Source organism: Pleurodeles waltl, chromosome 12 (assembly GCF_031143425.1).
Source record: "Pleurodeles waltl isolate 20211129_DDA chromosome 12, aPleWal1.hap1.20221129, whole genome shotgun sequence".
Taxonomy (NCBI): Eukaryota; Metazoa; Chordata; class Amphibia; order Caudata; family Salamandridae; genus Pleurodeles; species Pleurodeles waltl.
In genome coordinates this window covers 63,429,588-63,445,666 of record NC_090451.1, presented here as the reverse complement: position 1 = coordinate 63,445,666, position 16,079 = coordinate 63,429,588, and the positions used below count along the sequence as shown (strand labels likewise).

Below are 16,079 nucleotides of genomic sequence, written 5' to 3'. Positions count from 1 at the left end.
ACAAAGTGGTACAGGGAAGATCAGCACCCTTCCCCCAATCAGAAGAAAAAGGAAACTGGATTTCCAACAACAAGAAAAAACACCACAAGCAAAAGTGGTAAAGAAGGTAACTCCACCACCGGCAACTCCTATATCACCGGCACAGACTCAGTCACAATCACCAGCTCATACCACCATGAGCCAAGATGACCAGGACGCATGGGATCTCTATGACGCCCCAGTATCGGACAATAGCCCTGAGTCGTACCCCACTAAGCCCTCACCACCTGAGGACAGTACAGCGTATGCTCCGGTGGTAGCTAGGGCAGCAGAGTTTCATAACGTATCGCTACATTCAGAGCCTATGGAGGATGACTTCCTTTTTAACACCCTGTCCTCCACCCATAGCAATTATCAAAGCCTTCCTATGCTCCCGGGAATGCTAAGGCACGCTAAACAAATCTTTAAGGAGCCAGTTGAAAGCAGAGCAATAACCCCAAGGGTGGAGAAGAAATACAAGGCACCACCCACAGACCCTGCTTTTATTACATCACAGCTGACACCAGATTCAGTTGTCGTAGGAGCAGCTCGTAAAAGAGCCAACTCGCACACATCAGGCGACGCACCACCTCCAGACAAGGAGAGCCGAAAGTTTGATGCAGCCGGGAAAAGGGTTGCAGTACAAGCTGCAAATCAGTGGCGCATCGCCAACTCGCAGGCACTCCTAGCGCAATATGACAGAGCCCATTGGGACGAGATGCAGCATCTCATCGAGCACCTCCCCAAAGAATTCAAAAAACGGGCAAAACAAGTGGTTGAAGAGGGACAAAACATATCCAACAACCAAATCCGTTCTTCTATGGATGCAGCAGATACAGCTGCAAGAACTATAAATACTGCTGTAACGATAAGGAGGCACGCATGGCTGCGCACACCCGGCTTCAAACCTGAGATACAACAGGCAGTGCTCAATATGCCGTTCAATGAACAACAATTGTTTGGACCAGAAGTGGACACTGCAATAGAAAAATTAAAGAAAGACACTGACACGGCTAAAGCCATGGGCGCACTCTATTCCCCGCAGGGCAGAGGCACATTTGGCACATTTCGCAAAACTACTTTCAGAGGAGGGTTTCGAGGTCAAGCCACACAAGCCAGCACCTCACAAACAACACCGTCTACCTACCAGGGACAGTATCAAAGGGGAGGCTTTCGGGGCCAATACAGAGGGGGCCAATTCCCAAGAAACCGGGGAAAATTTCAAGGGCCCAAAACCCCTCAAAACAAGCAGTGACTCACAAGTCACTCAACCCCTTCACACAACACCAGTGGGGGGAAGACTAAGCCAGTTCTACAAATCTTGGGAGGAGATAACAACAGACACTTGGGTCTTAGCAATTATCCAACATGGTTATTGCATAGAATTTCTCCAACTCCCTCCAAACGTCCCACTGAAAACACAAAATATGTCAAAACAGCATTTAGACCTTCTACAACTAGAAGTTCAAGCATTACTGCAAAAAGACGCAATAGAATTAGTACCAGGTCCACAAAAGAACATAGGAGTTTACTCACTGTACTTTCTAATACCAAAAAAGGACAAAACTCTGAGACCGATATTAGATCTCAGAACATTAAACACCTTCATCAAATCAGAACACTTTCACATGGTCACGTTACAAGACGTAATACCACTACTGAAACAGCAGGACTACATGACAACCTTAGATCTAAAAGACGCGTATTTCCATATACCGATACATCCCTCGCACAGGAAATACCTACGGTTCGTATTCAAAGGAATACACTACCAATTCAAAGTGTTGCCATTCGGAATAACAACCGCGCCAAGAGTCTTTACGAAATGTCTAGCAGTAGTAGCTGCACATATCAGAAGGCAGCAAATACACGTGTTCCCGTACCTAGACGATTGGTTAATAAAAACCAACTCGCTAACAAAGTGTTCACACCACACAGATTATGTTATACAAACCCTTTGCAAACTGGGTTTCTCCATCAACTATGCAAAGTCACACATTCTGCCGTGTCAAACACAGCAATACTTAGGAGCGACAATCAACACAACAAAGGGGATAGCCACTCCAAGTCCACAAAGGGTTCACAATTTTGACAAGGTGATACAAGCTATGTATCCAACACAAAAAGTACATGCAAAGATGGTATTAAAACTCCTAGGCATGATGTCCTCATGCATAGCCATTGTCCCAAACGCAAGATTGCACATGAGGCCTTTACAACAGTGCCTAGCATCACAATGGTCACACGCACAGGGTCAACTTCTAGATCTGGTGTTGATAGACCGCCAAACATATATCTCGCTTCTATGGTGGAACAGTACAAATTTAAACAAAGGGCGGCCTTTCCAAGACCCAGTGCCACAATACGTGATAACAACAGATGCTTCCATGACAGGGTGGGGGGGCACACCTCAATCAACGAAGCATACAAGGACAATGGGACGTACATCAAAGAAAGTTTCATATCAATCACCTCGAATTGTTAGCAGTATTTCTAGCGTTGAAAGCATTCCAACCCATAATAACCCACAAATACATTCTGGTCAAAACAGACAACATGACAACAATGTATTATTTAAACAAACAGGGGGGACACACTCAACACAGTTGTGTCTCCTAACACAAAAAATATGGCATTGGGCAATTGACAACCACATTCGCCTAATAGCACAGTTTATTCCAGGGATCCAGAACCAGCTAGCAGACAGTCTCTCTCGGGATCACCAACAGGTCCACGAATGGGAGATTCACACCCAAATCCTGAACACTTACTTCCAAATTTGGGGAACACCTCAAATAGATCTGTTTGCAACAAAAGAAAACGCAAAATGCCAAAACTTCGCATCCAGGTACCCACACCGGCAATCTCAAGGCAATGCTCTATGGATGAATTGGTCAGGGATATTTGCATACACTTTTCCCCCTCTCCCTCTCCTTCCATATCTAGTAAACAGATTGAGTCAAAACAAACTCGAACTCATTCTAATAGCACCAACATGGGCAAGACAACCTTGGTATACAACACTACTAGACCTGTCAGTAGTACCTCATGTCAAACTACCCAACAGGCCAGATCTGTTAACACAACACAAGCAACAAATCAGGCATCCAAACCCAGCATCGCTGAATCTAGCAATTTGGCTCCTGAAATCCTAGAATTTGGACACTTAAACCTCACACAGGAATGTATGGAGGTCATAAGACAAGCTAGAAGGCCATCCACTAGACACTGCTATGCAAGTAAATGGAAAAGATTTGTTTGCTACTGCCATAATAATCAAGTTCAACCATTGCATGCATCTCCAAAAGATGTTGTAGGGTATTTACTACATTTGCAAAAGTCAAATCTAGCTTTCTCTTCCATAAAGATACATCTCGCAGCAATATCTGCATACCTGCAAATTACTCCTTCAACTTCCCTATTTAGAATACCTGTCATTAAAGCATTTATGGAAGGCCTAAAAAGAATTATACCACCAAGGACACCACCTGTTCCTTCATGGAACCTCAATATTGTCTTAACAAGACTCATGGGTCCACCTTTTGAACCCATGCATTCTTGCGAAATGCAATATCTAACGTGGAAAGTTGCATTTCTCATTGCCATTACATCTCTAAGAAAAGTAAGTGAAATTCAGGCATTTACTATACAAGAACCATTTATTCAAATACACAAAAATAAGGTAGTTCTAAGAACCAACCCAAAATTCTTACCAAAGGTCATCTCACCGTTCCACTTAAATCAAACAGTAGAATTGCCAGTGTTCTTTCCACAGCCAGACTCAATAGCTGAAAGAGCACTACATACATTAGACATCAAAAGAGCACTAATGTACTACATTGACAGAACAAAACTAATTAGGAAAACAAAACAACTATTTATTGCATTTCAAAAACCTCATACAGGAAATCCAATATCAAAACAAGGTATAGCTAGATGGATAGTTAGGTGCCTCCAAACCTGCTATCTTAAAGCAAAGAGACAGCTGCCTATTACACCAAAGGCACACTCAACCAGAAAGAAAGGTGCTACCATGGCCTTTCTAGGAAATATTCCAATGAACGAAATATGTAAGGCAGCAACATGGTCTACGCCTCACACATTTACTAAGCACTACTGTGTAGACGTGTTATCTGCACAACAAGCCACAGTAGGCCAAGCTGTACTAAGAACTTTATTTCAAACTACTTCCACTCCTACAGGCTGAACCACCGCTTTTGGGGAGATAACTGCTTACTAGTCTATGCACAGCATGTGTATCTGCAGCTACACATGCCACCGAACGGAAAATGTCACTTACCCAGTGTACATCTGTTCGTGGCATTAGTCGCTGCAGATTCACATGCGCCCACCCGCCTCCCCGGGAGCCTGTAGCCGTTTGGAAGTAATCTTCAACATTTGTACATTTGTAAATATATTACTTTAACATTCATTTTGTACATACTTATTCATTCCATTGCATGGGCACTATTACTAACATACACAACTCCTACCTCACCCTCTGCGGGGAAAACAATCTAACATGGAGTCGACGCCCATGCGCAATGGAACCAAAGTAGGAGGAGTCCCTCGGTCTCGTGGCTCGAAAAGACTTCTTCGAAGAAAAACAACTTGTAACACTCCGACCCAACACCAGACGGCAGACTATGCACAGCATGTGAATCTGCAGCGACTAATGCCACGAACAGATGTACACTGGGTAAGTGACATTTTCCTTAGGACACATAAGAGGAAAATACTACACATAAAACTAGAATAAACAGTGAAAACCAGACATCTACACAACCCTCTGGGCCAGAGTTCTGACCCCAAACAGTATTATAGCACCTAGACACTAAGCACTATACAAATTCAGTTCGCATGTAGACAAGCAATTAGCATTGCATATCACAGACTATGTTGCACAGGGTTGCTCTCATTCGCTAGAGCCATACCACCAATCCTTGTATGGTAATGGTGTAGTTTCAGCCTTCTTATTTCCACAGAAACTTTTTACGTTCTGGGCTGGTTTCACCCGAAAGTCTAATCAAAGCATCCCTCATGCACTCATATGTCAGACTGTCTTTCTCAAGCATCCGTTCAATTACTTCGGTTTCTTCCTGCGGGAGACGACTCATTAGTGTTGCTGCTTTGGACTGACCATTCAGACATTGAGCCTTACATGCAAGATCAAAAGCATACATCCAGTTGAGAATATCAGTTCCCAGGACTGACATGTGTATCAATTCCTTTGGTACCTTGGTAGTGTTTTCCTTGTCCTTGGACTTTGAAGAGGACTCACTGTCCTTAGAGCTAAGCTCTCTCTCCGCTGCCAATTTCAGCTTTTCTGTCTCCAGTACTAGCCGCTCTTTTTCTAGTTCCCTATACTTCTTTCTCTTGCCTTTCCCTCCTTCTCCATCCAAGCCCACTGTTTCTGTCTTGCCGTTTGCTGCTATTCTGTCTGGTGGGCCAACCTTAGCTTCTCCCTCTCAAATTTCCCTTGCTTTGCTTTCTTCTCTGCTAAATACTTAGCTTCTTGAAGTTTCAGCTAGAGTTCCAGGGTCTCAGCTAAGTCAGCCCCTCGTAAGGAGGCAAATCCTGCGGCAGGGGAAAAGTTAGCTCTAGAGATAGGGGAAGTAAAATTCTAAGGGCAGGTGTAGGGGAAAACCTAGGGGAATGGCTAGGGACAGGTGTAGGGGAAAGCCTAGGAGCAAGTGTATGGGAAGCCTGCCCTGATGAACTTGTCAGGCTTGTAACAACAGTGCTCTCCACCTCTCCCACACTGCAGTGACCTCTTCCTCAAAGCACTTTCTCATGTGGCTAATCATGTGTTACCTGTCCTTAGACCTTGAGACCTTCCTGCCCCTGTCAGCACACATTTGCTTTAATTCCTCTATGGTCAGGTTCTGCAGTTCAAATGACTCTCCACTGTTGTCTGCCCTTTTACATATAGTTTATGAGTATCTGCTGGACTTACCAACTCGCATAAGTGTCCACTGTGCCTGAAGTCCAATGATCCAACACTGCTTGCCCCCAATGTTAGAACTGGTTTCCTGGGCACCAGGGCACTCTGACTACCCCGCTCAAATCGCATCAACTGGAGTGTCCCCCACTGGACTCCTGGGGCCTCAGTACTAGTGGACCCAAAACTGGATAACCAAGTATTTCTCTCTAGCACTTGACTACCAGGTTAGCGAGGCAAAGCAGTGCAAGATTTACTTAAGGAGGTGAGGTGGGTTTAGACATTTAGAATACAGGGTACACTGTAATACCAGCTAATAAGATCTATGTCCAGTCAGTTCTTTACTTTTTAAAAGGAAAAGTACTTTAATACACATAAGAGAAATATACTACACTTAAAACTAGGAGAAACCGTGAAAACCAGACACCCCTGCAACCCTCTGGGCCAGAGTTCTGACCAAGAACAGTATTATATCGCCTAGACACTAAGCACTATACAAACACAGTTTGCATGTAGACAAACAATTAGCATTGCAGATCACAGACCATGTTGCACAAGGTTGCTCTCATTCGCTAGAGCTAGGATACCCAGCCTTGTATGGTAATGGTGTAGTTTCAACGTATATAAACATTCCAGATCAGCCCCAGAACCCACCACCTAAAGAACAGAAGTGCCTTCCTGTCCTTAGCAAGGACACTGCTTTGGTGGCGTCTGGGATCTGATAACAGGTGCCTCATGTCTTGGCATAGTTTACTGGAGTCTGACTAGACCAGTAGCCACTGGCTAGCTGTAGGAGGGTATTAGCTGGCCAGAGTGCCAATACACCCTGGTTCCCCCATGTGTCACAAAGTGAAAGGTAGGGGGCCTATACCACAGAACATTCTTCCCCCAGCTACAGATTGTAGCTGTAAAAATCCCAGGCTCCAACAGCACAGACGTTACCTCACCTTCAAAGGCTTGATGGAATCCAGCTTCCCTGTCTCCCCCTGTTGATGTGCTGCAAGCTTCCTTATCTTGAGCAGCTGTTTGCACTTTTCTGGTCTTCCAAGCCGATGCTGCTCCACTCGACAAACCCAACAAACAGGTGGTCCTCTGCATCTGCATTCAGCTTGCTGATGGATCCTTTTACTCTTTCACAGCTGGCAAATTCCTTCACAGCAGAATCCATCCGTCACAGAGAAAACTCAAGTTCAGATGCGGTGAGCAAGCTTCCTTGCCTTTACACCGCGGGTCCACAGCTGGCTTCTGTAGATGCTTGTTAGAACCGAAGGCCAGTCTTGAACAACCACGGAGGCCAGACTTTTATCACCTCTGATTGAAAGGCTGAGACAATCAGAGGGTCTGCTATGTTTGAGTAGTGAGTGCCCCTCCAGTCATGAGGCGTATCTGTGTCATACTCACTGCCTGTATAAGACATGTAAGAATTGTGTAGGATGAGTTCCAGTGCTTCAGGACAGGCTCTTGGTATCAGCCCGGGCTATTCACCAGAAAGGAATTTTAATGAACTCCAGACCAGGAGGCACTGACCATCATCCCTCCTATCAGAGTTAGGGCAGCTAAATACAGATAAGAGTAAGTGTCTACCCCAGCCCACCAAGCTTCTCCAAGGAATAGGGAGGGGCACAGGGGATCTGGAATGTCAAGCAGAACAGCTCAACTCACATTAAACACAATGACTCACCCCACCTTTCTCTCGTAGGGAACCTACTGGCTCTCAAAAACACATCCCAGGCAGACAAAGGCGACAGGACTACAGGCAAAGAAGACTGCACAGACTTGGTCAGGAGGGTGGCTAGTAGTCCCACTCCCACCCCATTGCCCCAACCCCTTCGCCCCCACCCCTCCACCAAGGGTTCAAGGATACAGGTATCCCTGCTTAGACTTATTGCTGCTACCACTGTCCGTCTACCACTACCTTGGTAGAGAGGGCAGTAGCTAATCTCTGTGAAATAGGGGTGCACTATGCATACCTCCCCCCAACCTCATAGCTAAGCTCTAGGGTCTCAGTCCATATAAACAGGGAGATCCTCAGTAGACATACATGTTTGTCATATTCACTGAAGGAGCGATCCAGAAACCATACAGTAACTTTTTAGTTACTTGCCTGTATATCACCATAAGGCAGGGGAAGCACGCTGTCCAGACACATGCAGAAGACTTACCACCCCGACAACAGCCACATGGTAACCTTGTTAATGAAGTCTTAGGGGAAAACTAGGAAATTGTTGGCCTATCCTGTCTCAGTGTCTGGTTTTACTCCTTCCCCCTCAAGTTGATAAATGGCAAGGCTCATATTGTGTAAGCAGATGGACCACAAACAAAGCACCTGGAAATTCATTATGTGTACATGCTTTCCACTGTTTTTTGAAGCTGAAGCTCTGTGCAAAGTTGGTTGCCCTACCTGCTGCACAAAGGGTAAGGGACATTGTAGAAATGATCAGAGTTCCTTCTTTTTTCTGTTAGGACATTAAGAAGTGCCTAGATGCGTTGGACGAGCTGGGGACTCTACAAGTCACTTCCCACATTCTCCAGAAGAATACAGATTTGGTGGCCACCCTAAAAAAGGTAGGTTTGTTTTGATGTTATTTGACCTCTAACCCCTCCCCCACCCCCACCAGGACAAAGGAAGAGTGGAGTGGGGAGAAAAAGGGAGAAGTTGGTAGAATAAACATTGCCACCAACTGGCGGTGTGAAACAAATGTATGCAGTAGGGGAGTAGCCAACCAAACTTGTAATGAGTAAAGTTCCTCTGGAATGGATTTTCATTCACACATTAAACCCTTCTTTCGTTTTGTCTGCCTTCAGGCAGACTTCTGTTACCTGTGGCTGTAATCAGTTATTAAATGAATATGGTAATTGTTGACTTATCTAAGGTGTCATAAGCCCTTGAGTGCTAAGGATGAGAGGGTGTTGTCCCCAGCGCCATTGGGACTGGCTCAGCTGAGAACGAGACCATTTTGTCCTTAGCTTTTAATTGATTAAACTGGTTAAAGATAATAGTGCCTGAATTAAGCTGGCCCTGGACTGCCTCCATGTATACTTAAAATACACTTTATCTTTGAAAAGACTCTGATGTATGTGTAACGTGCCAGGCCCCAGAAGGCAAATTGGTGCAAGCTCTGCAGTTTTAAATTCACTGGAGCCACTCTTGCATTATATTGTACATTGAATGCATAATATTTCGATACTCAACATGAGGTGCGCGAGCTGAGCACTTGAGAAGCCAACACTGCAGCAGTAGATGCTGACTTCAAACTTCTTCTGACTCAGAACATTACGTGCTGGGCCATAACTAATGAAGGCTACTCGAAAGAGTGTTACATTGGTTTTTGAGCTGATGGGGGCAGTACAAGTGTTCAGTGATGAATATGAGATGAATGTCATTGTAAACCAGTGTTCTTACATTCTCCAGCTGGAGGTCTATTCTAGTTATATAACTTCTAGTTTGGAGGCTATGTGGATGCCAGTCTCTTCACAGTAGCCCGCAAGCTGCATAATCATCTGGAAACCTGTGAGAATGGACTATATTGACTAACAATAGTTCTTCCCTTTTGTCACAGTCCTCTTTAATTTAGCAGCCAAACTTGCTATATTTACCTTCCTGTTGGTAAACTTCACATGATGCCCAGCTCACACATACCTATCTTCTAGCACAGTGCTCCCAATTGTATAAGAAAGGCCTCTGACGTGCAGCAAGGTGACATGTTAGCCCTATCGGAAAGGTCTGATTTTACTAAATTGGATGATCCGAAGTGCTGGAACTCAGCCGAGTCCCAAGGGGTGGCGTTTGTGCATGGGTGGTGGTACCCATTCTTACGTCTGCCTAGCTTTTAGTGCTAGGACGCTTGCTTTGTCATACTGTCCGATAGGAGAACTTCAGGCTCATCCGATTGACTGTATTGAGACATAAGAATATGAAATGTTTCTCACTTACATTACACGGAAGTAACTGTAAGGAAATGCCTCCTTGGCATGGTTGCCCCCTGACTTTTTGCCTTTGCTGATGCTATGTTTACAATTGAAAGTGTGCTGAGGCCTGCTAACCAGGCCCCAGCACCAGTGTTCTTTCCCTAACCTGTACTTTTGTATCCACAATTGGCAGACCCTGGCATCCAGATAAGTCCCTTGTAACTGGTACTTCTAGTACCAAGGGCCCTGATGCCAAGGAAGGTCTCTAAGGGCTGCAGCATGTCTTATGCCACCCTGGAGACCTCTCACTCAGCACAGACACCCTGCTTGCCAGCTTGTGTGTGCTAGTGAGAACAAAACGAGTAAGTCGACATGGCACTCCCCTCAGGGTGCCATGCCAGCCTCTCACTGCCTATGCAAGTATAGGTCAGTCACCCCTCTAGCAGGCCTTACAGCCCTAAGGCAGGGTGCACTATACCATAGGTGAGGGTACCAGTGCATGGTACCCCTACAGTGTCTAAACAAAACCTTAGACATTGTAAGTGCAGGGTAGCCATAAGAGTATATGGTCTGGGAGTTTGTCAAACACGAACTCCACAGCACCATAATGGCTACCCTGAAAACTGGGAAGTTTGGTATCAAACTTCTCAGCACAATAAATGCACACTGATGCCAGTGTACATTTTATTGCAAAATACACCCCAGAGGGCACCTTAGAGGTGCCCCCTGAAACTTAACCGACTGTCTGTGTAGGCTGACTAGTTCCAGCAGCCTGCCACACTAGAGACATGTTGCTGGCCCCATGGGGAGAGTGCCTTTGTCACTCTGAGGCCAGTAACAAAGCCTGCACTGGGTGGAGATGCTAACACCTCCCCCAGGCAGGAGCTGTAACACCTGGCGGTGAGCCTCAAAGGCTCACCCCTTTGTCACAGCCCAGCAGGGCACTCCAGCTTAGTGGAGTTGCCCGCCCCCTCCGGCCACGGCCCCCACTTTTGGCGGCAAGGTTGGAGGGAACAAAGAAAGCGACAAGGAGGAGTCACTGGCCAGTCAGGACAGCCCCTAAGGTGTCCTGAGCTGAGGTGACTCTAACTTTTAGAAATCCTCCATCTTGCAGATGGAGGATTCCCCCAATAGGGTTAGGATTGTGACCCCCTCCCCTTGGGAGGAGGCACAAAGAGGGTGTACCCACCCTCAGGGCTAGTAGCCATTGGCTACTAACCCCCCAGACCTAAACACGCCCTTAAATTTAGTATTTAAGGGCTACCCTGAACCCTAGAAAATTAGATTCCTGCAACAAGAAGAAGAAGGACTGCCTAGCTGAAAACCCCTGCAGAGGAAGACCAGAAGATAACAACTGCCTTGGCTCCAGAAACTCACCGGCCTGTCTCCTGCCTTCCAAAGAACTCTGCTCCAGCGACGCCTTCCAAAGGGACCAGCGACCTCTGCATCCTCTGAGGACTGCCCTGCTTCGACGACGACAAGAAACTCCCGAGGACAGCGGACCTGCTCCAAAAAGACTGCAACTTTATCCAAAGGAGCAGCTTTAAAGAACCCTGCAATCTCCCCGCAAGAAGCGTGAGACTTGCAACACTGCACCCGGCGACCCCGACTCGGCTGGTGGAGAACCAACACCTCAGGGAGGGCCCCCGGACTACTCTACGACTGTGAGTACCAAAACCTGTCCCCCCTGAGCCCCCACAGCGCCGCCTGCAGAGGGAATCCCGAGGCTTCCCCTGACCGCGACTCTCTGAAACCTAAGTCCCGACGCCTGGAAAAGACCCTGCACCCGCAGCCCCCAGGACCTGAAGGACCGGACTTTCACTGCAGAAGTGACCCCCAGGAGTCCCTCTCCCTTGCCCAAGTGGAGGTTTCCCCGAGGAAGCCCCCCCTTGCCTGCCTGCAGCGCTGAAGAGATCCCTTGATCTCTCATTGACTTCCATTGCGAACCCGACGCTTGTTCTAACACTGCACCCGGCCGCCCCCGCGCCGCTGAGGGTGAAATTTCTGTGTGGGCTTGTGTCCCCCCCGGTGCCCTACAAAACCCCCCTGGTCTGCCCTCCGAAGACGCGGGTACTTACCTGCTGGCAGACTGGAACTGGGGCACCCCCTTCTCTCCATTGAAGCCTATGCGTTTTGGGCACCACTTTGAACTCTGCACCTGACCGGCCCTGAGCTGCTGGTGTGGTAACTTTGGGGTTGCTCTGAACCCCCAACGGTGGGCTACCTTGGACCAAGAACCGAACCCTGTAAGTGTCTTACTTACCTGGTAAAACTAACAAAAACTTACCTCCCCCAGGAACTGTGAAAATTGCACTAAGTGTCCACTTTTGAAATAGCTATTTGTGAATAACTTGAAAAGTATACATGCAATTGAAATGATTCAAAGTTCCTAATGTACTTACCTGCAATACCTTTCAAACAAGATATTACATGTTAAATTTGAACCTGTGGTTCTTAAAATAAACTAAGAAAATATATTTTTCTATACAAAACCTATTGGCTGGATTTGTCTCTGAGTGTGTGTACCTCATTTATTGTCTGTGTATGTACAACAAATGCTTAACACTACTCCTTAGATAAGCCTACTGCTCGACCACACTACCACAAAATAGAGCATTAGTATTATCTCTTTTTACCACTATTTTACCTCTAAGGGGAACCCTTGGACTCTGTGCATGCTATTCCTTACTTTGAAATAGCACATACAGAGCCAACTTCCTACATTGGTGGATCAGCGGTGGGGTACAAGACTTTGCATTTGCTGGACTACTCAGCCAAAACCTGATCACACGACAAATTCCAAAATTGTCATTAGAAATTGATTTTTGCAATTTGAAAAGTTTTCTAAATTCTTTAAAGTCCTGCTAGGGCCTTGTGTTAGTCCCTGTTAGCATTGCTTTTAGAGTTTAAAAGTTTGGTAAAAGTTTGAATTAGATTCTAGAACCAGTTTTAGATTCTTAAAAAGTATTCCAACTTTTAGAAGCATAATGTCTAGTGCAGAGATGAATGTGGTGGAACTCGACACCACACCTTACCTCCATCTTAAGATGAGGGAGCTAAGGTCACTCTGTAAAATAAAGAAAATAGTAATCGGCCCCAGACCTTCCAAACTACAGCTCCAGGAGCTGTTGGCAGAGTTTGAAAAGGCCAACCCCTCTGAGGATGGCAACACAGAGGATGAAGATAGTGACTTGGAGGAAAATTCCCCCCTACCAGTCCTACTTAGGGAGAACAGGGCTTCTCAAGCCCTGACTCCACAAATAATAGTCAGAGATGCTGGTTCCCTCACAGGAGGGACCAACAACTCTGAAATCACTGAGGATAACTCCAGTGAAGAGGACATCCAGTTAGCCAGGATGGCCAAAAGATTGGCTTTGGAAAGACAGATCCTAGCCATAGAAAGGGAAAGACAAGAGATGGGCCTAGGACCCATCAATGGTGGCAGCAACATAAATAGGGTCAGAGATTCTCCTGACATGTTGAAAATCCCTAAAGGGATTGTAACTAAATATGAAGATGGTGATGACATCACCAAATGGTTCACAGCTTTTGAGAGGGCTTGTGTAACCAGAAAAGTGAACAAATCTCACTGGGGTGCTCTCCTTTGGGAAATGTTCACAGGAAAGTGTAGGGATAGACTCCTCACACTCTCTGGAAAAGATGCAGAATCTTATGACCTCATGAAGGGTACCCTGATTGAGGGCTTTGGATTCTCCACTGAGGAGTATAGGATTAGATTCAGGGGGGCTCAAAAAACCTCGAGCCAGACCTGGGTTGACTTTGTAGACTACTCAGTAAAAACACTAGATGGTTGGATTCAAGGCAGTGGTGTAAGTAATTATGATGGGCTGTACAATTTATTTGTGAAAGAACACCTGTTAAGTAATTGTTTCAATGACAAACTGCATCAGCATCTGGTTGACCTAGGACCAATTTCTCCCCAAGAATTGGGAAAGAAGGCGGACAATTGGGTCAAGACTAGGGTGTCCAAAACTTCCACAGGGGGTGACCAAAAGAAAGGGGTCACAAAACCTCCCCAGGGGAAAGGTGGTGAGACAGCCAAAAATAAAAATAGTAAAGAGTCTTCTACAGGCCCCCAAAAACCTGCACAGGAGGGTGGGCCCAGAGCCTCTTCACAAAACAATCCTGGGTACAAGGGTAAAAACTTTGATCCCAAAAAGGCCTGGTGTCGAAACTGTAGTCAGTCTGGACACCAAACTGGAGACAAGGCCTGTCCCAAGAAAAGTTCCACTCCAATCCAGGTAACACTGGAATGGCTAGTCTCCAAGTGGGATCAACAGTGTGCCCAGAGCAAATCAGGGTCCACACTGAAGCTACTCTAGTCTCTGAGGGTGGGGTGGATTTAGCCACACTAGCTGCCTGGCCGCCTAACATGCAAAAATACAGGCAGCAGCTCTTTATTAATGGGACAAGTGTAGAGGGCCTGAGGGATACAGGTGCCAGTGTCACCATGGTGACAGAGAAACTGGTTTCCCCTGGCCAATACCTGACTGGAAAAACTTATACAGTCACCAACGCTGACAATCAGACTAAAGCACATCCCATGGCAATGGTAACTTTAGAATGGGGAGGGGTCAATGGCCTGAAACAGGTGGTGGTCTCCTCAAACATCCCAGTAGACTGTCTGCTTGGAAATGACCTGGAGTCCTCAGCATGGGCTGAGGTAGAACTAAAAACCCATGCAGCCATGCTGGGTATCCCTGAACTGGTGTGTGTAAAAACAAGAGCACAATGCAAGGCACAGGGTGAAAAAGTAGAGCTGGAGTCTGGAAAAATGGCCCAGCCTACCAAGAAAAAAGGAAAGTCAGTTGGGAGACCAACTGCAACACAGTCAGAAAAAGAGAACCTCTCTTCTCAGGAAGAAGTTCTGCCCTCTGAGGGAACTGAGCCTTTGGAGCTTGAATCTTATCAGGTTGAGCTCTTAGGCCCAGGGGGACCCTCAAGGGAGGAGCTGTGTAAGGGACAAGAAACCTGTCCCTCTCTTGAAGGCCTTAGGCAGCAAGCTGCTGAAGAGTCCATGGGCAAGAAAAATGGAACACATAGGGTCTATTGGGAAGATGGACTCCTGTACACTGAGGCCAGAGACCCCAAACCTGGTGCCACTAGGAGAGTGGTAGTGCCTCAGTCGTTCAGAGAGTTTATCCTGACCTTAGCCCATGATATTCCCCTTGCTGGGCATTTGGGACAAACAAAGACGTGGGAGAGGTTAGTCAACCACTTCTACTGGCCCAATATGTCCCACAAGGTTAAGGAGTTTTGCCTCTCCTGCCCCACCTGTCAAGCCAGTGGTAAGACAGGTGGGCATCCAAAGGCCCCCCTCATTCCACTTCCAGTGGTGGGGGTCCCCTTTGAAAGAGTGGGTGTGGACATAGTTGGTCCACTAGAACCTCCCACAGCCTCAGGAAATATGTATATCCTAGTAGTAGTGGATCATGCTACTAGGTATCCTGAAGCTATTCCCCTTAGGTCGACTACTGCCCCTGCAGTAGCTAAGGCCCTCATTGGTATCTTTACCAGAGTGGGTTTCCCTAAGGAGGTGGTGTCTGACAGAGGTACCAACTTCATGTCAGCATACCTAAAACACATGTGGAATGAGTGTGGGGTGACTTACAAATTCACTACACCATACCATCCACAAACTAATGGCTTAGTTGAGAGATTCAACAAGACATTAAAAGGCATGATCATGGGGCTCCCAGAAAAGCTCAAAAGGAGATGGGATGTCCTCTTGCCATGTCTGCTTTTCGCTTACAGAGAGGTGCCTCAGAAGGGAGTAGGATTCTCACCCTTTGAACTTCTGTTTGGCCACCCTGTAAGGGGACCACTTGCTCTTGTTAAAGAAGGCTGGGAGAGACCTCTTCATGAGCCTAAACAGGACATAGTGGACTATGTACTTGGCCTTCGCTCTAGAATGGCAGAGTACATGGAAAAGGCAAGCAAAAACCTTGAGGCCAGCCAACAGCTCCAGAAGTTTTGGTATGACCAAAAGGCTGCAATGGTTGAGTTCCAACCAGGGCAGAAAGTCTGGGTTCTGGAGCCTGTGGCTCCCAGGGCACTCCAGGACAAATGGAGTGGCCCTTACCCAGTGCTAGAAAGGAAGAGTCAGGTCACCTACCTGGTGGACCTGGGCACAAGCAGGAGCCCCAAGAGGGTGATCCATGTGAACCGCCTTAAGCTCTTCCATGACAGA

At 46.6% G+C, this 16,079-nt stretch overlaps 1 protein-coding gene across 1 annotated transcript in view; it reads left to right on the top strand.

The window, feature by feature from the left end:
* Positions 1–16,079, top strand: part of HDGFL2 (HDGF like 2) — a 105,059-nt gene that overhangs the window by 70,032 nt on the left and 18,948 nt on the right. Inside the window, exon 13 of the mRNA XM_069217974.1 lies at positions 8,423–8,524. Coding sequence (XP_069074075.1) covers positions 8,423–8,524 — 102 coding nt within the window. The remainder of the gene's footprint in view (positions 1–8,422; positions 8,525–16,079) is intronic.